At 42.4% G+C, this 24,050-nt stretch overlaps 1 protein-coding gene across 1 annotated transcript in view; it reads left to right on the forward strand.

The window, feature by feature from the left end:
• Nucleotides 1-24,050, forward strand: part of epsti1 (epithelial stromal interaction 1) — a 51,715-nt gene that overhangs the window by 15,086 nt on the left and 12,579 nt on the right. The window contains exons 4-6 of the mRNA XM_072262344.1: nt 10,327-10,400; nt 16,155-16,312; nt 17,803-17,896. Coding sequence (XP_072118445.1) covers nt 10,327-10,400; nt 16,155-16,312; nt 17,803-17,896 — 326 coding nt within the window. The remainder of the gene's footprint in view (nt 1-10,326; nt 10,401-16,154; nt 16,313-17,802; nt 17,897-24,050) is intronic.

Here is a 24,050-nt window from a genome sequence, read left to right on the forward strand (position 1 = left end):
ACCAGCTTCTTTTGTATCCCATGACCTCTAACCTTTTAAGCCCATCTTCCATGTGGGACATTGTCAAAGGCCTTACTGAACTCCATGTAGTCTACATCGCTGCACTGCCCTCATCAATACATTTTTGGTATCATTTCAAAAGCTTCAGTCAAATAGTAGGGTGGCATGGTAGCATAGTGATACCACAGTGCTTTATAGTACAGGCACCCAGGGTTCAATTCCTGCCACTGCCTGTAAGGAGTTTGTACGTTCTCTCCGTGACCACGAGCTGCAGTTTTTTCCCACAGTCCAGTGACGTACCAGTTGGTAGGTTTATTGGTCATTGTAAACTGTTCTGTGATAGGCTAGGATTAAACTGGGAATTGTGTAAAGAGTTTGTATGTTCTCTCCGTGACCATATGCTCCAGTTTCCTCCCACAATCGAAAGACCTACTGGTTGGTAAGTTAAGTGATCATTGTAATTAGGCTAGGAATAAATCAGGACTGCTGGGTGACATGGTTCAAAGGGCTGGAAGGGCCTATCCCATAAATAACAAAACAAAAATGTGTCAGACAGGACCTCACCTTAACAAAGCCATATAGGCTAGCTTTGACTAATTCCTGCCTTTCCAACTGTAGCTCAAATCCGTTTGTCAGATTTCCTTTCCCACTGACATTAGACTCAAAAGTCTATAGTTGTCTTCCTTATCCTAGCTTTTTTTCTGGAATAAGGGTATCACATTTGCTGTCTTCATTAACAAACAATTCAACATCTACTCTCTTAATTTTCCCAGTGCCCTTACTTACTCTCACTTGTACTACCCCCACTACCCTGAGCCCACAGATCCCTCTCATTAAGGACCAACCCCAAGATTCTTGAATGTCACAGCTTGCTCCAGATAAGATCAAGGGGGAAAAAAACATACAGAACTGAAGATGAAAGCATTGCTAATTGATGTATTGACATGCTAACCCCTTTAGTGAAAAATCTATCAGCTATTTTCAATGCACTGAACCTGTCACATAAGTGGTTTACAGCCATTGATATGGGCGATGGATTCTGGTCAGTAGCACTGATGCCTGAATGCCATTTGTGGTTGGCTTCTACAGTTGATGATCAACAATACCAGTGGATGTTATCACAAGGGCTCTACAACAGCCCCACTATCTATCATGTAGCTTTAAGGCAACATCTGATGGATTTATCAGCCAGTGATTCAACTGTCATACAATATGTGGTTGATATCCTGATTGCAGAGCCAGAGTTCTTTTCTGGGTGTCAGATGTGGGATTTCCAGGAGACTTCCAGCCTCCCCAATGGCCACGTCTGCACCAGCTGCATCAAGATGCAGCTCCTTAGAGACTGTGTTAGGGATTGCTAATTTCCACATTGTTTATCATTGATTTAAATAGTGGAATTGATGGCTTTGTGGCAAAGTTTGCGGATGATACAAAGATGGGTGGAGGGGTAGGTAGTGCTGAGGAAGCAATGTGATTGCAGCAGAACTTAGACAAATTGGAAGAATGGGGATAAGTGGCAGATAGAATACAATGTTGGGAAATGTATGGTAATGCGCTTTGGTAAAGGGAACAATAGTGCAGACTATTATCTAAATGGGGAGAAGGTTCAAACATCAGAGGTGCAAAGGGATTTGGAAATCCTCATGCAAGACTCCCAGAAGGTTAGTTTACATGTTGAGTCTGTGGTAAAGAAAGCAAATGCAATATTAGCATTCATTTCAAGGGGAATAGAATATAAAAACAAACAGATAATGCTGAGGCTTTATAAGACATTACTTAGGCCTTACTTGGAGCATTGTCAACAGTTTTGGGCCCCATATCTCAAAAGGGATATGTTGTTATTGAAGAAAGTCCAGAGGAGGTTCACTGGATGAGTCTGGGAATGAAGGGGTTAATGTATGAGCAGTGTTTGGCAGGGGGACTCTCATTGAAATCTACAGAATGTTGAAATGACTAGATAAGGTAGATGTGGGGAGGATGTTTCCTATGGTGGGAGTGTCCAGAACTAGAGGACACAGCCTCAATATCTGGGACAACCCTTTAGAACAGAGGTAAAAAAAAATTTTTTAGCCAGAGAGTAGTGAATCTGTGGAATGCTCTGTCACAGACAGCTGTGACGGCCAAGTCTGTGGGTATATTTAAAACAAAAAATTGTAGTTTCCTAATTGGTCAAGGCATCAAAGGTTATGGCAACAAGGCAGGTGTATGGAGTTGAGTGGGATCCAGGATCACTCGTGATGGAATGGCAGAACAGACTCGATGGGCTGAATGGCCTAATTCTGCTCTTATGTCTTCTGGTCTCCTTCATCTGAAGCTGCGGACTGACATGAACATGATGTACTTTACTTCCTCGATTACCTATCTTCCAAGGTCACAAAGCAAATCTAGACGTGGCACAATTGCAACAAGAGGAAGTAATTCATTCCCAAAAAAATTCCCAAGGTAAACAGGAAATCACTGAGGATTGTGCTAAGTTGTTAAAGGTCTCCTATAACAGCTCAGCATCTTTGGTCATTTCTAGGTTTGTGCAACTACTACAGAGCATGGGTCAACTCTATCTAGTAGGCCTAGTTGATTCTCGATCGATTGCAACCTATCTGGTAGTCATGGCTGTTTCTAGCATTGTGCTCAGTCAAAGCTTGAACGTTTGATGTCCACAATAAATGCACGCTTCATTGACTATGAACTGGCCCCTCAAGTAACATCTGCTTGGATATTCAATTGGTCTACTGTTCTAGAGGCACTAATACCACCATTCAGCAGGTGAGCCCAGCAAATCCAGCTACACTGTCACCGTCGCACATGAAAGACTATGATGATCATGACTGTGCAAGAACAATAATGTGGCAAGAAGATGCAAATTATTACAAAGAAACACCTTTATCGAGCCCAGATCTAATTCTGTATACTGATGGTTCCTTGATGATTGAGAGAGAAATTTGAATGGCTGATTCTGAAACTGGAGTACTTGCATCAGGAAGCATGGCTGTTGATCCTCTGCACAACAGGCAGATCTAAAACCCTGTAAGTTGGCAGAAAGAAGATCAGCTAATACCTACATTGATTCTCAATATGCTTTTGGAGTTGTCCATGACTTTGGAAGCTTATGGAGACAGAGGATTTCTTACGGCTGTAGGAACCCCTATCAAGAATGGCCGTGTAGAACAAGAACTTTTGGATGTCAGAAGTTGCCGTATTAAAATGTAAAAGCCACTCTAAAGTGACTGCAATAGAAAGCTGCGAAAATGCATTTGCAAAGAGGGCAGCATGGGAAGGAGTAAGGGAAGTAAAAAAGTGCTGAGAACGTATGCAGTGAATCTGACAACTGGAGTTATGGGAACAAAGTCGAACTCTGTATCACAGATGAACATAGAAGATATCGGAGAGATACAAGCTCAATGCTCCAGATGGGAAAAGTAGTTCTGGGTGGAGAATGGTGGGAAGTTAAGCAGTGATGGAGAATGGAGATATGGCACTAGTCGTAGACGATTAGCTCCAGCTGCACTGCTTCCTTATCTGGCACAGTGTAGACACTCCCTAGGACATATTAGAGTGCAAAAGATGATTGACAGATTTTCCCAGTGGTAGTGGCATCCAAAGTTCAGGGTACAAACGTTTGAAAGATGCATGGAGTGCCAGAAAACAAATCCTGGAGCAGTGGAAAAGCTACCACAATTAAGTGCCCCGACCCACTTGGGGTGGTCCATTTTTACATTACTTTGCCAAAGTGTCAGGGATACTCAGACATACCGGTAATAGCAGACAAGATTTCAAGATGGGTGGCAAGGGGAACCACTGCCGCACACATAGCAAAAACTCTGGCTGCCATGTGTTTGTCAGGAATTATGTTGACTGATCAACGTTGAATGGTCTTTTCGTTGTCCACATCAACCCAAGTCTTCAGGAGAAGTCAAACAAATGAATGTAATCATCAAACAACGTCCAAATAATTATCACGGGGAAGGCATACCATGGCTTATGGCTGGTCACTTTGGTAGGAGTTGCCTACCGTGCCATTACCCAATGCGCCAAGGCAGATCTTGTATGGGCTGTTCCTGCACATCTTTCACTTCCTTGCCGTCATCTGCCAACCAGAAATGATGTGGCAGTCTGTTTTACCATCCAGTGGTGAGGGAGGTTCACACTGGAAGCCTCTTTATGCAGGGGTTCTTCCCCTGTACATTGGGGATCTGGGGTGGAAGCTGTTGCATAGTGCGGTGCTGTGCAACAGGTTTTTGAGCTGGTTCATTCGCACCCCATCCACCTGTCTATCTGTGGCTGGGAAGAGTCAGTGTACCATGCTTATATGGAGTGTCTGAAGGGGGCTGCTCCTCAAGCTCTGGTGGCACTTCAGCCCTGCACTGGATATATGGTTACTCAGGACAGAGTGGGTTGGGTCTCTCGGGAGACCGATTGGTGGGTTTGCTCCTGGGCCTGGCTAAGGTGGCCATTCACCGGTCCAGGCAGCAGGCAGTTGAGGGTTACGTTCATGTCCAAAAGTCCATAGGGGGTGAGCATGTAGTCACTATGGGCACAGTGGAGGAGTTCCAAGAATAATGGACGACCTCCCCCCGCCCCAGGGAATTGAGTATTTTGTAGGTGATATTTTAATTTTAATTTGTAAAGTTTTGTGAATCTCTTATCATTGTGTGCTGATTGTGAGTGAATAAACTTTTGTAGTTTTGTTAAAAAAAAGTATTCCAGCTAACAGGTCTGTCATGGATTGCCTGCTGTATCTATCCCACACCACATCACTTCCCCACAGCCAATCAGAACAGCAATGCACTGTTCATTAGGATGATTCCTCACTGTCATCAAACATTAATCTCTCCTATATAAAAATAATAAACCAAGTTGTATGGTGTTACTGTGGAATTTTGTTTATTGCATTGACCTGCCTTGTTTCCTACCTCGCACTCGTCACTCTGGAGCATTGCTTACAGTAGAGACCTTATTCTGATTCCGGTTACTTGGCAGCAGCTGAAAGCCAAATAGTGCAGGGCCCACTTCCTATCTGACCTCTGATTTGAAACAGGTTCCCCAGCACTTAAAGGTGGCACCTTTGTGCAACACTGGTAGAAAGTAACTTAGACATTTTAATACAGGGTCTTTTTTTTTGTTCCAGATGAAAGAAACAAACCAGCCATTTATTTTTTTTGAGTATTTGTTGGGTAAAAATGACTGGAATCATTCGTCTTGGGTAGAGCAGACGAGGAAGAATGTTCATTTTGAGCAAGGATATTCGGCCAAGCCAAGAAGTGGGAAGAGTGCTCCATCGCTCAAGGTCCTGTTTGATTTTTGTCAAATGACTATGTAAAGTTAGCTTTGAACAATTGATCAAACGTAGGTGTGATAAATATGCCTAAGTAAACAAAACCTCTCTGTGACCATTTAAAGGAGAAAGCACTCTGTGTTTCAGGTACCTGCTGCAGATTCCCCAGAGGCATAGCCTCTGATTTAGTATTGATTTTATAACCTGAAAAGGCACTAAATTAATTGATGCATTGTATAAGGTGGTGCACTGATATAGCAGGGTTTGATAAGAAAATTTGAACATCATCCGCATACAATGTAATTTTATGTGACTTTAGTCCTATGTCTGGAGCAGACATTTTGGGGTCTCACTGAATAGCCTCAGCCGATGGCTCGATCACTAGTGTGAGAAGTAGTGGTGATAAAGGGCAGCCCTGCCAGCTACCCCTCAGAATACTAAAATTATCCAACCTAATACCATTAGTGAGAATCGCAGCCAAAGGGTCATTATAAAGAACCTTCACCCACTTAATAAAATTATTACCCAAACCAAATCATTCTAAAGTGAAAAAAAGATACGGCTATTTGACACAATCAAAGGCCTTTTCTGTATCTAAGGAAGCCACCAGGTCCACTGCCTGTTGCTGACATGCCTGAATCACATTAAGTAATCTTCTGATATTGTTAGATGATCTACGGCCTTTTACAAAACCCTCTTGATCCTCTTTTATGATAAAAGGTAACACAGTTTCTAATCGCAACGCTAAGGTTTTAGATAAGATTTTGAAGTCAACATTTAACAATGAAATAGGCCTGTAGGAGGCACAATCTTCAGGGCGCTTTCCTTTCTTAAGAATTAGGGAGATATTAGCTTCTCTCAATGATGGTGAGAGGAGACCACATTTAAATGCATGGTTGAACATGTTTAGCATTGGCTCTGATAATAACCCTGTGAACTCCTTATAGAATTCACTGGTGAGCCCATCAGGACCAGGGGCCTTCCCACTTTGGAGCTGTCTCACAGCTTCCTGTGTCTCATGTATAGATAACGGAGTATTGAGGAGGGACTGTTGTTCAGAAGAAATGCCTAGGAGACCTAAATTTCTGAAAAAGGACTCCATCCTAGATTGTCCATCATTACATTGCTCAAATTGATAACAGTTCAGAATAAAAATTTTTAAACACAACATTAATCATTTTAGAATTACTAGTGAGAGCTCCTGTTCCATCCCTAATTGAAGCAATAGTCTGAGAGGCATTTTTCTTTCTAGCTAAATAAGCCAAATACCTACCTGGTTTCTCATCATGTTCAAACAATCGTTGTTTAGCAAATATCAATTTTCTTTTGGCTGCTTGTGTAAGTAAAGAGTTTAGTGTACAGCATAGGGCTGTGATATTCTGTAACTTGGCTGCAGAAGGCTTACTAATATAATCCTTTTTAGCTGCCGCAAGCCTTGCTTCCACTAGGCCCTGCTGTTCTGCAGCTTGTCGCTTCTTACTAGCAGAGTAGGAGATAATTAATCCCCTTGCATCGGCCTTAGCAGTTTCCCAGAGCATTGATGGACTACTAGCTGATTTGGAATTAATAGATAGGAAGGTTTTGAATACAGAAGTAAAGTAGTCTATAAATTTATTATCTTTTAGAATAAAAGGATTCAGCCTCCGATGTCTAGATCGTGCTGAATTATCTTTGGGTTTAATATCTAAATATACTGCTGCATGGTCAGAAATAGCAATATTTCCAATTGTGCAGGATACAACTAAATCTAGGAGTGTTTTGGGGGTTAGAAAAAAGTCTATTCTGGTGTAACACTTCTGTGGATTAGAAAAAAATGTGAAGTCTTTGTCTGAGGGATGTAACAACCAAGTAGTCTCGGGGGTCTGGATTTTCCAGACATTAAAAAATATCAATTAAGTTCCTTTTTATGTTGTGTGGTTGATTGGGTTTGCAGGGACCCCTCCTCAGTTTGGCTGGACATTGAAGCTTCACAAGCAAAATGCCCTCTTATTAATTTGCTTTTCCTCAATAAGATGAAACCAATTAAGGAATATTGTCGCAATCCAATAACAATTAATACAGTCAGGGCTTGGAGGACGGTGCGGCAAATTGAGGGCAACGCAGCGAAAATATCACCCTTCTCTCCAATAACCGGCAGTCCGGATTTTCAGCTTGGATTAATGGATTCTGGATTTAAACTCTGGATTTCTAAGGGTATTTTCCATCTAGAAGATTTGTTTGATGAAGGAACGATGATGTCTTTTAGTCAAATAGTACATAAATTTAACATACCCAACAAGGATCTTTTTGTTTCTTTCAGATAAGAGATTATACACAGAAAAAAAATATCATTTTTAACTGCTTTCTATAGTTCTGACATAGAAAAGAGGGTGTTTCATTCTAAGGGTGAAGTCTCTATTACTACTTTTTACAGCATCCTGAGGGAATGAATGTTCTTGTGGAGAGGCTGAGCAGCTGGGAAAGGTATGGGAGGAAGAGCTGGTAATAGAAATTACAGCTGAAACATGGGAAGACATCTGTGATAATGCAAAGAAGATTTCAATTTGTAATAGAACTAAAACACTGCAACTCAAAATTCTGCACAGAGCTCATCTGACTCCAGATAGTCTCTCGAAATTTAAACGGGGGTTTCTCCAATCTGTTCTAAATGCAAGGTAAATACTGGAACTTTCACCCACTGTTTTTGGACTTGTCTCAAGCTTCAGGCATACTGGAGTGATATTTTGGGTGAAATGGAAAAGATTCTGAAGATGGAGCTTGAACTGAACCCAGTGTCTTTTCTCTTAGGCTTACCCAGCAGTCGTATTATTAATGCACATCAGAAAAAACTTCTTAACATCCTGACTTTTGTGCGAGGAAGAACATTTTACTCTGTTGGATATCTGATAAGGCCCTGGACTTTTTGGTTGGCGTAAAGTAATCATGGAATACATTCCTCTGGACTTCTTGACATTTATGGTACACTCAAAAAAAAATAGTGTTAATAAAACATGGCGACCTTTTTCTGCAGTATGTAGGTGTAAACTTGTCTGCTGTACTAATAAGGGCTTTTGTATAGGATGTTGTGGTGATGTCTATATTTTGATGGAAGTGTTCTGATGCCTGATATCTATAAGGGGAAGAAATGTAAATGTAAGTGTATCTGGAAATTGAAGGTTTTGTTATGCTGAGCAAAAAAAAAATTTAAATTATATAAAAAAATTTTTAAAACACTAGTAGAAGGTAAAGGTATGATTATGATTTTGTATTTTTCGGGCATATTCTCCTGTCTTCAAGCTAGTTTCTCACCCTCAGACATTACAGTGACAGGAAACGTTCCCCAAGGAGAATCGCGAACACAGGGTGTTCTGCAGATGATGGAAATCTTGCGCACCACACACAAAATACTGGAGGAACTCAACAGGTTAGGCAGCATCTATGGAGAGGAATAAAGAGTCAGTGTTTTGGGCTGAGGCCTTTCATCAGCACTGGAAAAGAAGGAAGAATGCAGAATAAGTAGGCGGGGAGAGAGGAAGAGGTACAAGCTAGTAGGTGAGAGGTGAGACAAGGTGCAGGGAAAGGTGAGTGGGTGGAATGAAGTAAGAACCTGGGAAGTGATTTGTGGAAGGGGTATCCATTTCACTTTGACTTCCCAGCCCCATTCTGACACATCTGTCCATGGCTGCCTCTGCTGCCGCAACAAGGCCAAACTCAGGCTGGAGGAGCAACACCTCATATTCCATCTACGTAGCCTCCAACCTGATGGAATGAACATTGATTTCTCCAGCTTTCAGTAATCACTCCCCTCTCTTCACTTCTATTCCCTGTTCTGGTTATTCTCCTTCCTTATCTGTCCGTCATCTCCCTCTGGCTGCTCTCACCTTTCCCTTTCTTCCATAGTTCACTGTCCTCTCCTGTTAGATTCCTTCTTTGTCCCTTTCACCCTTTCACCTATCAGCTCCCAGCTTCTTACTGCAGCAACCTTCCCCCACCCACCCACTTCCACCTATCAGCTCCCAGCTACTTACTGCATCAACGCTCCCCAACCCACCCACTTCCACCTATCAGCTCCCAGCTTCTTACTGCATCAACCTTCCCCAACCCACCCACTTCCACTTATCAGCTCCCAGCTACTTACCACTTCCACCTATCAGCTCCCAGATTCTTACTGCATCAACCCTCCCCCACCCACCCACTTTCCCCTCAGCTGGTTTCACTCCTTTCTTTCCCTCCACTTTCTTTTTCTGGCTTCTTCCCAGTCCTGATAAAAGGTCTCAACCCGAAACGTCAACAGCTTGTTCCCCTCCAGAGATGCTGCCTGACCTGCTGAGTTCCTGCAGCATTTTGTGTGTGTCGGGCAGGAGGAACTTGTGCTTGTTCAGAAAACTATGGGGAAACATGCATCTCAATCTTAATAGCTGATTAATGGTGCAGGGGTCTCCAGGGAGGGAAGATGAGTTTGGTGAAGTGAAGAATGATTAGTAACAGTGTGATGTTCCATCAGAATATAGGAATATGTGATGCAGGAAGAGCAATGGATGTGCTAGCCTGTTCTAGACTTCAGTTACATGACTGCTAATCTATGACCCAAAATGCTCATGCATTCAAAGCAACCACCATTTTGTTGTTGTGTCTTCATTAACCCGCACCAGGTCTTTGCCAATAAACTAACACTTTACTGGTGATACATGCATACATTTCAGTTTCTGATTTACTGTTCCATTTACATTAAGCAGCTTTGCAGTATCTTCATAGTCAATAGTCTGGCCCATTATTGACCAATATCCAATATCAGTTGTCTGAGATTCCCTTGCTTCCTCTTATAAAATCTCTGGAGTTTGATTGAAAAATGTTGGGTTCAATAACATCACAGTGATTTTTAATTGATGATCTGTATTTTCTATCCATTTGAGAAAAATGTAGTAATCTGTTTATCCCTGCCTTGATAGGCAGCTTAATTCTTCCAACATCTAACACCATAAGATATTCTCACCCAGTAATCCATCCTTCCCTAATGTCTTCTAAACTCTTTTTCTCCCATCTCCATATTGATTTGTCAATTTCTTTCCTTTTAGGTGGGCTCGCTTCGGAGCATGAAGTAAGACGGAAACAACAGATAAATCTCCTGGGGGCCAAGATTCAACAAAGAGTTAGTGTTCAACTCCAATAGATATCATAGAATTATTCAGCACATGAAGAGAATATTTGTCTGTTGTGCGTGTGCCATCTTTGTCAATGGGCTGTACTTTACCCCAAGCCCTTTTCCCATATCCATGCAATCTTCCTCCTCTTTATTATTGATTCTGTTTACAACACTCTTTTGGGCAGTGTATTCCTGGTTCTTTCCATCTGATTCCATGCATAATTTTTCCAATATCATGCAACAAGCAGTTACATTTTCTCCTAATGAGTGAAGCATCGAGTTATACAGCACAGAATCCATTCCTTTGGCCCAACTTGTCCATATTGGTCAAGGTGCCTTTCTAGGTTAATCTTATTTCCCATTATCTGATCCATACCCTGCAAAAACTTTCCTATCCATGTATGCGTCCAAATGTCTTTTAAATGTTGTAATTGAACTCGCCTCCACTACCACTGCAAGCTCATTATATATGCAAAACAGTCCTGTGTGTGAAATACTTGCCCTCTTAAATCTTTCCTTTCTCACCTCAAATCTATGCCCTAGACTCTTAGACTTTCCTACCCTAGAAAAAAGGCTGACTATCCTATCTATACCGCTCATGATTTTATAAAACTCCATAAGGTCACCTTATGGAGATGCTCGCTTTAAACTTGTTTACCCCGAGAAAGACTACCATGACCATGAAGCCTTGCACAGGCAGGTGAGTGCGCATGCGTGTCATGCGAATACATGCCCAAATTGCAGAGCGACGCAGACACACCAATGCACAAGTGTAAATGCTCACAACGGCGTAGCCCACTTGCGTAGGCTACAGCTCAAGCTAGTATGCACAAGTATAAATCAGCCTTAAATCTCCATACAAATGTTGTTGTTCACCAGGCATTGCTCCTTCTAGACTGTGTAGGGGAAACAGGGGTGGCACAGTTACGTAGTGGTTAGCACAACGCTTTACATTACCCGTGACCCCGGTTCAATTCCCGCCACTGCCTTTAAGGAGTTTGTACGTTCTCCCCGTGACTGTGTGGGTTTCCTCCGGGTGCTCTGGTTTCCTCCCACAGTCCAAAGATGTACCAGTTGTTAGGTTAATTGGTCTTTGTAAATTGTCCCATGATTTGAGTAGGATTAATTTGGGGGATTGCTGGGCGGTGCTGGAAGGTCCTACTCTGCACTGCATGCCAATAAATAAATAAATTGCACAACATCATTCTGAAATAATCTGCCATCACTCTCAGCATTAATTGGTCGAATGTGAAATGGTTCCGTACAATGACCAATGAATCTATTCCCACCCCATAATCGATCTCCAACACTTGCTGATTATCAGCCTCACCCCATGACCCTCCACTCAATTCCATCATGCTTCCTGGCCTCCAAACCTTTCCCAATCCCCCATCCATATATGTTAGTCTGATTGATTATTTTGTTTCCCACTGCAATTGGCAGAAGCAGGTGAGCACTGGTAGCAGAAGTCAGAAGTTAGGACAAATGAATGTGTAGCTAAAGAGTTGGTGTGGCAAGTGTGCTTTAGGTACGTAGATAACTGGAGTTGCTTCCTGGGTAGGTGGGACCTGTACGAAAAGGACAGGCTGCACCAGAACTGGACAGGCAGGGAGATTTGCTCGCACTGTTTGGAAGGATTTAAATGGACTTAGCTGGGGGTTGGGAGGTGTAGTTCAACAGACCAGGTGAAAGAAGTAGAGGATATATCAAGCTAATCCAGTGAGCAGAACTAGGTTGTGGTTAAATCAGCTGATATACTCGGAATTACGATGTTACGGTCATCTCAGGATCATGGCTGAAGAAAGGCCAGAACTAGCAGCTTAATGTTCTGGGATAAAAGCTTCAGATGTGACAGTGAAGAATGCACTACTGATTAAAGAGAACAACATGGCATGGTGATGTTGTGGATAGTGAGGAAGGTTGTCTGAGGCTATAAATTAGTTGGAAGGTCAGGCAGATCATTGGCAGATGGAACTTAATCTCAACAAGTGCAAGATGATGCATTTTGGGAATTTAAATAGAGAGAGGACATATACTGTAAATGGTAGGGCACTAAGGCATGTTAATAATTAGAGACACCTTGGGACTCTAACACATCGTTTTCTGAAAGTGGCAACACAGTAGGTAGATTGATGAAAAAGATAGAAGGCCTTAATAGATCAGAGCATAGAATTTGAAAGTTGGGATGTTATGTTACAACTTTACAAAACACTGATTAGACCACATCTTTGGTCACTGCACTATTTAGTTGGAATAAATAGGTCCTTTTCAGTTTTGTGGAGTTCCATCAGAATTAGTTCTTGGCCCACAGTAGTTCATTATTTATGTTCATGACTTGGAGGCAGGAACAGTATGTAAGGTTTACAAATTTGCTGTTGATGCAAAAATAGTTGAAATGGCATAAGGATAGTGTGATTCTGTAACACAGTCAGTTAATTTTCTGGACAAAAGCAATTGATAAATGGAGCTTAATATGGGGAGGTATGAGGTAAGAGGAATTTGGTAAGATGAATCCAAAGAGGAATCAAATAGTTCAGAAAGCAAATAGTGCTTTGGCCTTCATTGCAAAGTGGTTGGAGTTTGTAATTGTACAGAGTGTTGGTGAGTCCATGCCTGAAAGACTGCATACAGTTTTGGTCCTCTTATCTTTAACAAAAAAGATATATAGATATATAAAAGATACATATTCCAGTTGATTGGGACATGTTTGGACCAGTGCTTTTTGGCCCAATTAAGCAGCTGCCCAGTTAGCCAAAATTTCATGGAAATAGTTAAAAGGCATGAAAAAGACAAATGGAGTAACAAATTATGTATTTAACTTAAATATAGAACAAATTAGAAATCTACCAATACTGCATCAGTACTTAAAACTGTGCATTAGTTCCTACTACTTATCAACACAGCAATTTATTCATTTCGCCTTCTTTTGACTGTAAATGAACAAAATCAGTGCAGATGCTTATTACAGATAATGGACTGCCTTCATACAATGCTTTCAACAATTGCATCCTCCAAATCTTTATTTTCATTGTAACATTCAAGATGATTGTCGATACTGTCAAATTCTTCACAGTTTCTAACTTGTTGAAGTAATGAAATTGTTTTATTTTCACTCCTGGCCATTTCTGGCATCTCCAAGCCTAAATGTCTAAAGCCGTAGTGAGCAAAACAGTTCTGAATTGTCTTACTGCTTATTTCTTGCAAGCTATAAATAATAAATAAATGCTGCTTTTTGAACACGAACATAAAAAATGTTCGCTTGAAGCACAGTGTTGTGTCTAACGACTACACTGATGCTAGTTAGAAACTGTTCAGCAACAGTCTCCTTTACCAATTAAGCGGCATGGTGTCCCAAATAAATGAAGGGAATCCCGTCTATTTTCTTGATTAGTTTTTGTCCTTTAAGAGTTGTCCTAAATGAGCGCTGTCTCGATTAACTGATGGTCTAGTTAACTGGAATGCCCAGTAGTAACATTGGAAGCTGTACAAAGGAGATTCACCAGGCTAATTCCGAGGGTGAGAAGGTTGTCCTACCAGGAAAGAATAAATAGTTTGGATCTATATTCCTTGGAGTCTAGGAGAATGAGAAGTGATTTTATTCAAAGATACAAGATCCTAAGGGAATTTGACAGGGCAGATGTTGGAAAGTTTTCACTGATGGAAGACAAGATAAGGAACCGGCCATTTAAAGTTCTTGCAGAGGAGGTGAATCTCTCAAATTTCCTGCCCTGATGGGTAGTGAAGTTGTTAAAATGAGCGTGGATAAATACTTGATTGAGGAATAAAAGAGTATTGAGTAATTGTAGAGAAGAGGAGTTCAGGTCATCCATAGTCATAGTAAATGGTGGGCAGACCTGAAGGGCCTAATGACCTACTCCTGTGCCGATTTTCTTGTGTTCTTGTTTACACTATAGGAAGAATGCAGTTGTGCTGGGGAAGTACAGAGATGATTTATCAGTGCTGTCTAGATTAGAGGACTACTGTAGTTAGGAGAGAGTTTGTTTGGGCTGGATTAGTTCTACCTGCAGTAAAAACAAGAGACAATCTGTTCATGCCATCAGGTTGGAGGCTACTCAGATGGAATATAAGGTGTTGCTCCTCCATTTCAGTCCTACTTCCCATTCCCATTCCGACATGTCAGTCCATGGCCTCCTCTACTGTTGCAATGAGGCCACACTCAGGTTGGAGGATTCCGTCTGGTCAGCCTCCAACCTGATGGCATGAAGAATGATTTCTCGAACTTCCAGTAATTGCCCCCCCCACCTCCTTCACCTTTCCCCATTCCCCATTCCCATTTCCATCCCTCACATTATCTCCTTACCTGTCCATCACATCCTTCTGGTGCTCCTCCCCCTTCCCTTTCTTCCATGGTCTGTTTCCTCTCTTATCAGAATCCCCCTTCTGCGGCCCTTTATCTCTGTCACCAATCGCCTTCCCAGCTCTTTACTTCACCCCTTCCCCCACCCTCCTAATTTCACCTATGACCTTCCACTTTGTACTTCTTCTTCCCTCCTCCCACCTTCTTTCACTGACCTCTTTTCTCCTGAAACATCGACTGTTTACTCTTTTCTATAGATGCTGCCTGGCCTGCTGAGTTCCTGCGGCATTTTGTGTGTGTTACCTGGCATAAAGGATGCTGAGGGAGAGATGTAAAATTAGACAATCCCTAGATAGGAAAGAACCTTTCCTTTCAGGCTTCGGGCGTTAGAAACAAAAGGGCGTAGGTTCAAGGTGAGGAGTATAATATTTTAAGGGGAATTGAGGGTTAAGTGTTTTACACAGAGAGAAGTTGACGTCAAGAACTCACTGCTGGAGAAGGTAGTGGATTGGGCACAATCACTATGTTTGAAAAGGTATGGAAGAACACAATCTTGATGTTGGCAAATGGAATTAGAGTACATGGGCAGATAAAGACACATATTAGACCACCTAGTCAGTCTGCACGTAACCGTGTATATCCTGAAATGTACACTCCATACCTCACCCAAGCTCTCTGATTCCTGACTGAGGTAGAGCTACGTTGACTCGAGCACGAGCAAAGCACATGGCAGAGCAGGGCTCAATGTTCCCTTTGCTTTGTAATGACCACTGTGCGCAAAAATCTTGTGCTGTCCAGTGACAACAACATCTGTACACTGAGTTATTGATTAAATAACTTCAATTGAAACAGTGTAAATAAGCTGGTTCTAAAATCTGCAGACAAACCATCGCAAACTCCACACTGTGAAACTGGAAAGGGAATTCTGATAGTGTACGATTGTGAAATACACCTAACATACCAACGAGGTAGCGGGTGACAACCCTTTTTGTACTAGTAGCAAAAGATGTGTGCGCGTGCATAGCTCAGAGGAACCATTGGCAGAGTTCTCTTTGTCTGGGCCTCAGCTATGTGCCCAAGCTCAGTTCCTCACCCACCCCCCATGTACCATGCACAGACATCCTTGACCCCTTTGCCCTCCCCGGGTATCAGATTCTCTACCTGCAGCCAGTGTTCTGTTCCCCCTGCAGTCTATATTTGCAGTGAATGAGTGTCCATGGAGTTGTACACAGCACAGATAAAGGATCTTCAAACTGATTCATGTACGTTGACCTTCCTGAGTCAATCCCACATTCCCTATATTTAGCCCTTATCCCTCTATAACTATCCATGTACCAGTCAGAATGTCTTTTGAATGTTGTAGATGTACCTGCCTCTGCCACTTTCTCTGGCTGCTCATTTCATATTCCCACCACCTCACTGATTTTCCTTCCTGCCATCAGGCTAAGAAAGAAGAATATGACCGGAAAAGGAGGGAAGCCCAAGAACTCCAATATCAGAAGATGAAGGAAATCCAGAGGGAAAAAGCCAATAAGCTTGCGGAAAGAAGGAGGCAGGAGGACGAGCAGAGGAGAGCACAGCAGCAAGCCCAGCACCACCAGTGAGTGTCAGAAACAACTGTGAGGTGGTTCTTTAATGCCTGGTGAAACTTTAGCCTTCCTGCACTTACTGGCAGATTGCAGACTGGAGCAGAGACTCCAGACAATAGAAATTGAGGGGTTTGGTAGATTTTCAGTTGAGGAAATGTAGCCATTCAGCTGGGATATTCACCAACTCCAGGTTCAAGTGGTCTTTTACCCAGCCTATAGGTCTGTCTCCTCAATAGATCCAGTCACCTGTGGAAATCCCAGTGTGCTTACTTGTTTAGGCATCTGTCTCACACACACTGGGTATCATGTAATGACACTCTTAAACTCCTGGGATTTGTATGTTCTGAGCATTAAGTGCATACAATCAGGAGCTGCCAAGATGGATATTTTTCTATTTGGGAATTTGCATTTAAAATATAAAGCCTGGAAACTAAACCTTCGAGTTTATTGGGCTTATTTTGGGCAAACTACATGTCCGTTTGAAAGTCTTCATATGTCAGATACAGTAGTTTTGGTTGTGCTTGCTGTTGTTTTTACTGAAGGTGCCCTCAAGGGGTTGAAAATTCAGCAATACTTCATGGAGAAGTGTACGTGGGCAGTTTGTGCCCACTGACACTAAACACAACACTCAATGGTACCCTGTTACTACATTTCAGGGCATTGTAAGTTTGGTCAAACAACAAGTTGCATGGGTTTGCAGATGAGGCACTGACTCGAGATTGAGGGGTCCAGAGGAGGAGGAGGATACACTTGCCAGTGGTGGAAAAGAGACAGTTTTGCCCAATTCTCCATTCTATCCATCTCTTTTGCAGCTGCTAATGACTCTCTCCCTAGCCTTAGGTTCTGCCATTCCTCGTCCGCGTGACTTTCTCCTGGTGAGTCCTACATAACGCTTGTTAAAGTGCAGTAATAAAAAACTACTGTTGTAGTAGCTTTCAGAAAATTGCAGGAATAAATGTCAATAGTGTGTTTGTGAAAGCCTTCCAATATAAATCAGGGTCAACTTTACAATTCCAACAGCAATGAACATGAAAACGTGGGAAGACCCTTTAAAGAATGAACATCTTTGTAAATTGTGCTTGAAATTTCTACGAATGTTATATTTACTCCCTTCTTGGAGTTGCTGTTGGGAAAGAGTGTTAGTTGAAGCAAGATCTGACTACAACATGCCATGGAGAATTTTTTAATGAATGTGTATGAAAAATTGAACAGAAATTACCTGTTTAGTAAATGTCCAGATGGCCTTTTTTAAGTGGCAGTTCATCTTCGTACCGAGGTGGCTTATTGCACTATATCAGCAGTGAAGCTCAAGACCCCACCTTGGCCACATCAGTCAGCAGATACCTCAGCCACTGATTGCTGCCTTTCATAATTAGAAGTGCTGCCCATTCAGGGCCTTCACAGCTGTGGTATATTGGAAATTGGCTTGTCACTAGTGGCTGTCTTCCCTTCGGCTGTTGAAGTGATGGTTCATACGTATTGTGATCTGATATTTTAACAGAGCAAACCAGAAGTTCCTTGATAGGATAGATGCCAGTAGATCTTACAGTCAGCTGTACCAGCATCCCAGCTCGGCATTTTCAACCACATCATGGGTAAGTGTCTTAAGGCAGCTCATGTACTATTCACAAACTGAAATATTCAACTGGTTATCTTTCTTTCTCTCTCCTGCTGCAGTTTTGCTTGGAGTAGCCAGTTCTTGCAATGATTGTTCGAGGAAACCCAGTCCTTTTTCGTGCTGGTTGATTGTTCATCCCAGCTGGTAACAATCAGAGTCACTATCTGACTATAAATGAGCTGAATACAGATTAGAGTGTTACATCAGCCTGATCTGGGAGGTTTCACTTCTCTCCCCTCTGAATCCTGCACACATCCTTTCTTAAATAAGGGGCCCAAAGATATTCACAGTAGTCCAAGTGAGACCCCACCAGTGGCTTGTGAAGCCTCAGCATTACATCCTTGCTTTTGTATTCTAGTCCTCTTGAAATGAATGCTAACATTGCATTTGCTTTCTTTCACCACTGACTCAACCTGAAAATTAACCTTCAGGAAATCTTGCACAAAGACTCCTCAGTTCCTTTGCACCTCAGGTTTTAGAGTTTTCTCCCCATTTAGAAACTAGTCTGTGCTTTTATTCCTTCCACTAAGTTGCATAACCACTTTCCAACATTGTATTCCATCTGCCACTTCTTTGCTCTTTCGGCTGATAAGACCATAAGATGTAGGAGCAGAAGTAGGCCATTTGGCCCATCAAGTCTGCTCCGCTATTCAATCCCGGGCTGATCCAATTCTTCCTGTCATCTCTGCTCCCCTGCCTTCTCCCCACACCCTTTGATGCCCTGGCTAATCAAGAACCTACCTATCTCTGCCTTAAATACACAAGCCTCCACAGCCACTCGTGGCAACAAATTCCACAGACTAAAGTAATTTCTCTGCATCTCTCTTCTAAATGGATGTTCTTCAATCCTGAAGTCATGCCCTCCTGCCCTAGACTCCCCTACCTTATGTTTACCATACTTAATATGTTCATTTAACATTCAGAATGTTTCTGTGAGATCCTCCCTCACTCTCCTGAACTCCAGGGAATACAGTCCAAGAGCTGCCAGACGTTCCTCATACAGTAACCCTTTCATTCCTGGAATCATTCTTGTGAATCTTCTCTGAACACTCTACAATGTCAGTATATCCTTTCTAAAATAAGGAGCCCAAAACTGCACAGAATACTCTAAGTGTGGCCTCATGAGTGCTGTATTGAGCCTCAACATCATATCCCTGTTCTTATATTCTATACCTTCAGAAATGAGTGCCAACATTGCATTCACCTTCTTCACCACTGACCCAACCTGGAGATTAACCTTTTGGGTATCTTGCACTAGGACTCCCAAGTCCCTTTGCATCTCTGCATTTTGAATTCTCTCCCCATCTAAATAATAGTCTGCTCGTTTATTTCTTCCACCAGAGTGCATGACCAAACACTTTCCAACATTTTATTTCATTCGCCACTTCTTTGCCCATTCCCTTAAACTATCTAAGTCTTTCTGCAGGCTCTCTGTTTCCTTAACTCTACCCGCTCCTCCACCTATCTTTGTATCATCAGTAAATTCAGCCACAAATCCATTAATACCATAGTCCAAATCATTGACATACATCGTAAAAAGCAGCAGTCCCAACACGGACCCCTGTGGAACCCTACTGGTAACCGGCAGCCAACCAGAATAGGATCCCTTTATTCCTACACTCTGTTTTCTGCCCACCAACCAATGCTCCACCCGTGCTAGTAACTTCCCTGTAATTCCATGAGCGCTTATCTTGCTAAGTAGCCTCATGTGCGGCACCTTGTCAAAGGCCTTCTGAAAATCCAAGTACACCACATCTACTGCATCTCCTTTGTCTACCCTGCTTGTAATTTCCTCAAAGAATTGCAGTAGGTTTGTCAGGCAGAATTTTCCTTTTTGGAAACCGTGCTGGCTTTGGCCTATCTTGTCATGTGCCTTCAGGTATTCCGTAATCTCATCTCTAATAATTGATTCCAACAACTTCCAACCACTCATGTCGGGCTAATAGGTCTATAGTTTCCTTTCTGCTGCCTCCCACCCTTCTTAAATAGCGGAGTAACATTTGCAATTTTCCAGTCATCTGGTATAATGCCAGAATCTATTGATTGTTGAAAGCTTATCGATAATGCCTCCACAATTTCTCCATCTACTTCCTTCAGAACTTGAGGGTTCATTCCATCAGGTCCAGGAGATTTATCCACCCTCAGACCATTAAGCTTCCTCAGAACCTTCTCAGTCGTAATTGTCACTGCACAAACTTTGCTTCCCTGACACTCTTGAATGTCCGGTATACCGCAGATGTCTTCCACTGTGAAGACTGATGCAAAATACACATTCAGTTCCTCTGCCATCTCTGCATCTCTCATTATAATATCTCCAATGTCATTTTCTATTGGTCCTATATCTACCCTGAATTCTTTTTTAGTCTTTATATACTTAAAAAAGCTTTTAGTATCTTGTTTGATATTAGTCACCAGCTTCCTTTCATAATTCATCTTTTCCTTCCTAGTGACCTTCTTAGTTTCCTTCTGCAAATTTTTAAACACTTCCCAATCCTCTGTCTTCCAACTAGCTTTGGCTTCCTTGTATGCCCTCTTTTTTTCTTTTACTTTGGCTCTGACTTCACTTGTCAGCCACAGTAGTGTCCTTCTTCCCTTTGAAAATTTCTTCTTATTTGGAATATAGCTGTCTTGCACTTCCCTCATTTTTTTGCAGAAACCCAGACATTGCTGCCCTGCTGTCCTTCCTGCAAATGTCCCTTTCCAGTCAACTTCAACCAGTACCCCTCTCATGCCATTGTAATTTCTTTTATTCCACTGAAATACCGACACATTGAATTTTATTTTTTACTTCTCCAATTTCAATGTGAAGTCGATCATATTTTGATCACTGTTTCCTAAGGGTTCCTTAAACTTAAGCTCTCTTATCACCTCCGGTTATAAGAGCGCTGTCCAAGTCCTCCCTGCTTCCTCAACACTATCTGGCCATCCAGCTATGATCACATCATCTCCAAACTTGGCCAGAGAGTCATCAATTCCATCATCCAAATCACTGATGTACAACATAAAAAGAAGCAGTCCCAACACAGGTCACCAACAGCCAATCAGAAAAGGCGCCCTCCATTTCTATTCTTTACCACCTGCCAATTAGCCATTGCTTTATGCACGCTGGTACCTTTCCTGGAATACCATGGCTCTTAGCTTGCTAAGCAGCCGCAAGTACTGCACCTTGTCAAAGACCTTATGAAAATCCAAGTAAACAGCGTGCACTGACTCTCCTTTGTCTATTCTGCCTGTTATTTCATCAAAGAATTCCAACAGGCAAGATTTTCCTTTCAGGAAACCATGCAGACTTTGGCCTGTTTTATCCTGTGCCTCAAGTACCCTGCAACCTCATCCTTAACAATCGACTCCAACACCTTCTCAACCACTGAGGTCAGGCTAACTGGTCTCCAATTTCCTTTCTTCTGCCTCTCGAGTGGAGTGACATTTGTGAATTTTCCAGATGTCTGGAACCATTCAAGAATCTAGTGATTCTTGAAAGATCATTACTAATGCTTCCATAATCTTTTCAGCTATCTCTTTCAGAACCTTGGGGTGTAGTCCATTCGACCAGGTGACTTATCTACCTTCGGACCTTTTGGTTTCCCAAGCACCTTCTCTCTAGTAATAGCAAGAGCACTCAGTTCTGCTCCCTGACACTCTGGAACTTCTGGCGTACTGCTAGTGTCTTACACAATGAAGACTAATACAAAATGCTTATTTAGTTCATCTCCCATTTCCTTGTTCCCCATTTTCCAGCGGTCCAATATTTACTTCTGCCTCTCTTATACTCCTTAATATCTGAAAAAAATGTTTGACTTTCTCATTGTTATTGTTGGCCCGCTTACCTTCATATTTTTCTTTTCCTCATTATGGCTTTTTTAGTTGCCTTCTGTTGATTTTTAAAAGTTTCCCATCCCTCTAACTTCTCACTAATTTTTGTTCTATTATATGCCCTCTCTTTGGCTTTTAGGCTGTCTCTGATTTCCCTTGTCAGCTGCGGTTGCATCATACTTCTTTGGGATGTATCTACCCTGCACCTTCCAGATTGCTGCCAGAAACTCCAGCCATTGCTGTTCTGCGTCATCCCTGCTGGTGTGTCTTTCCAATCAACTTTGGCCAGCTCCTCTCTCTTAACTCTGTCCCTAAACTCCACTGTAATACTGATACATCTGATTTTCACTTTTCTGTCTCAAGCTGCAGGGTGGATTCTATCATATTATGATCACTGCCTCCTAAGGGTTCCTTTACTTTAAGATCCCTGAGCAAATCCTGTTCATTACACAACACCCAATCCAGAATAACTGATCCCTAGTGAGCTCAACCACAAGCTGCTCTAAAAAGCATTCTACAAGCATTCTACAAATTCTCGCTCTTCGAATCCAGCACCAATGTGATTTTGCCAATCTACCTGCATATTGAAATCCCCGTGACGACTGTAACATTGCCCTTTTGACATGCATTTTCTATCTCCTGTTGTAATTTGTACCCCACATTCTGACTACTTTTCGGAGGCCTGTATGTAAGTTCCATTGGGGTCTTTTTACCCTTGCAGTGTCTTAACTCTACCCACAAGGATTCTACATCTTCCAATCCTATGTCACCTCTTTCTAAGGATTTGATTTCATTTTTTTTTACCAACAGAGCCGTGCCACCCCTTCTGTTGACCTGCCTGTCTTTTCGATATAATGTGCATCCTTGGATGTTAAGCTGTCAACTGTAATCTTTTTTCAGCCACGGCTCAGTGATGCCCAAAATGTCATACCTGCCGATCTCTAACTGTGCTACAAGATCATCTACCTTATTCCATATACTGCATCCATTTAAACAAAACACCTTCAGTCCTGTGTTCATTACCCTTTTCAATTTGTCCCATGTTACACTGCGACTCATCCCACTGACTGCAATTTTGCCCTATCATTTGCCTGCCCTTCCTGACAGTCTCACTACACACTGCCTCTGCTTGTAAACCAACAACCCCTTCCTCAGTACTATCAACCCGGCTCCATTTCCTCCTGCCAAATTAGCTTAAACCCTTCCCAACAGCTCTAGCAAACCTGCTCAGAAGAACATTGGTCCCTCTAGGGCCCAGGTGCAACCTGTCCCTTTTGTAAAGGTCATACCTTCCTCAGAAGAGATCCCAATATTCCAGAAATCTGAAACTCTGCCCCTTGCACCAATTTCTTAACCACGCATCCATCTGCAAAATCATCCTATTCTCACTGGCATGTGGCACAGGCAGCAATCCAGATATTACTGCACTGGAGGCCCCGTTTTTCATTTTATACCTAGATACTCTAATTCTCTCTACAGGACCTCCTCCCTTTTCCCACCTATGTCATCGGTGCCAATGTGTACCAAGTCTTCTGTCTGCTCACTCTCCCCCTTTAGAATGTTTTGGAGCTGATCCTGACCCTGGCACCTGGAAGACAACATACCATCTGGGTGTCCACAGAATCTCACATCTACTCCTCGAACTATGGAATCTCCTATTAGTACTGCAGTCCTCTCCTCTCCCCTTCCCTTCTGATCCACAGTGCCAGCCTGGTCCGGAGACTGAGTCAGTGCGGCTCTCCCGGTATGTCGTTCCTCAACGATATCCAAAATGGTATACTTATTATTGAGGGAAATGGCCACAGAGGTACTCTGTGCTAGTTGCCCATTTCCCTTCCATCTCCTGACAGTCACCCATTTCCTAACCTCCTGCAACTTGGGGGTGACTGATTCGCTGTAGCTCCCACCTATCATCTGCCTAATTTCCCATATGAGCCGAAGGTCATCGAGCTGCAAATCTAATTCCTTAACACGTTCTCTGAGGCACTGCAGCTTTGTGCACCTGGTGCAGATGTGGTTATCCAGGAGGGTGGAGGTCTGTCACATCTCAGGTAAAGAACACGATACAGTCCCTGGAGCCAATTCCACTGCTATGACTCCGTGTGCACTAACAGACAAAGAATGAAAAATGAATAAGAGAAAACTTACCAGATTTGTACCTCGCCCAAACCTCCCCACTCTAGCGCTGGTCCACTCACACAGTGGCAGCTCCGCTTGTTTGCCCTTGCTAATGCATGAGGCTTCCTGCACTGATCCGATCTGATGAACAATTAACATTGATGTTTTGGTTAAGGCGTTTGTCTAGTGATTTGAAGGTT

This window comes from Mobula birostris, chromosome 6 (assembly GCF_030028105.1).
Source record: "Mobula birostris isolate sMobBir1 chromosome 6, sMobBir1.hap1, whole genome shotgun sequence".
Lineage (NCBI taxonomy): Eukaryota > Metazoa > Chordata > Chondrichthyes > Myliobatiformes > Myliobatidae > Mobula > Mobula birostris.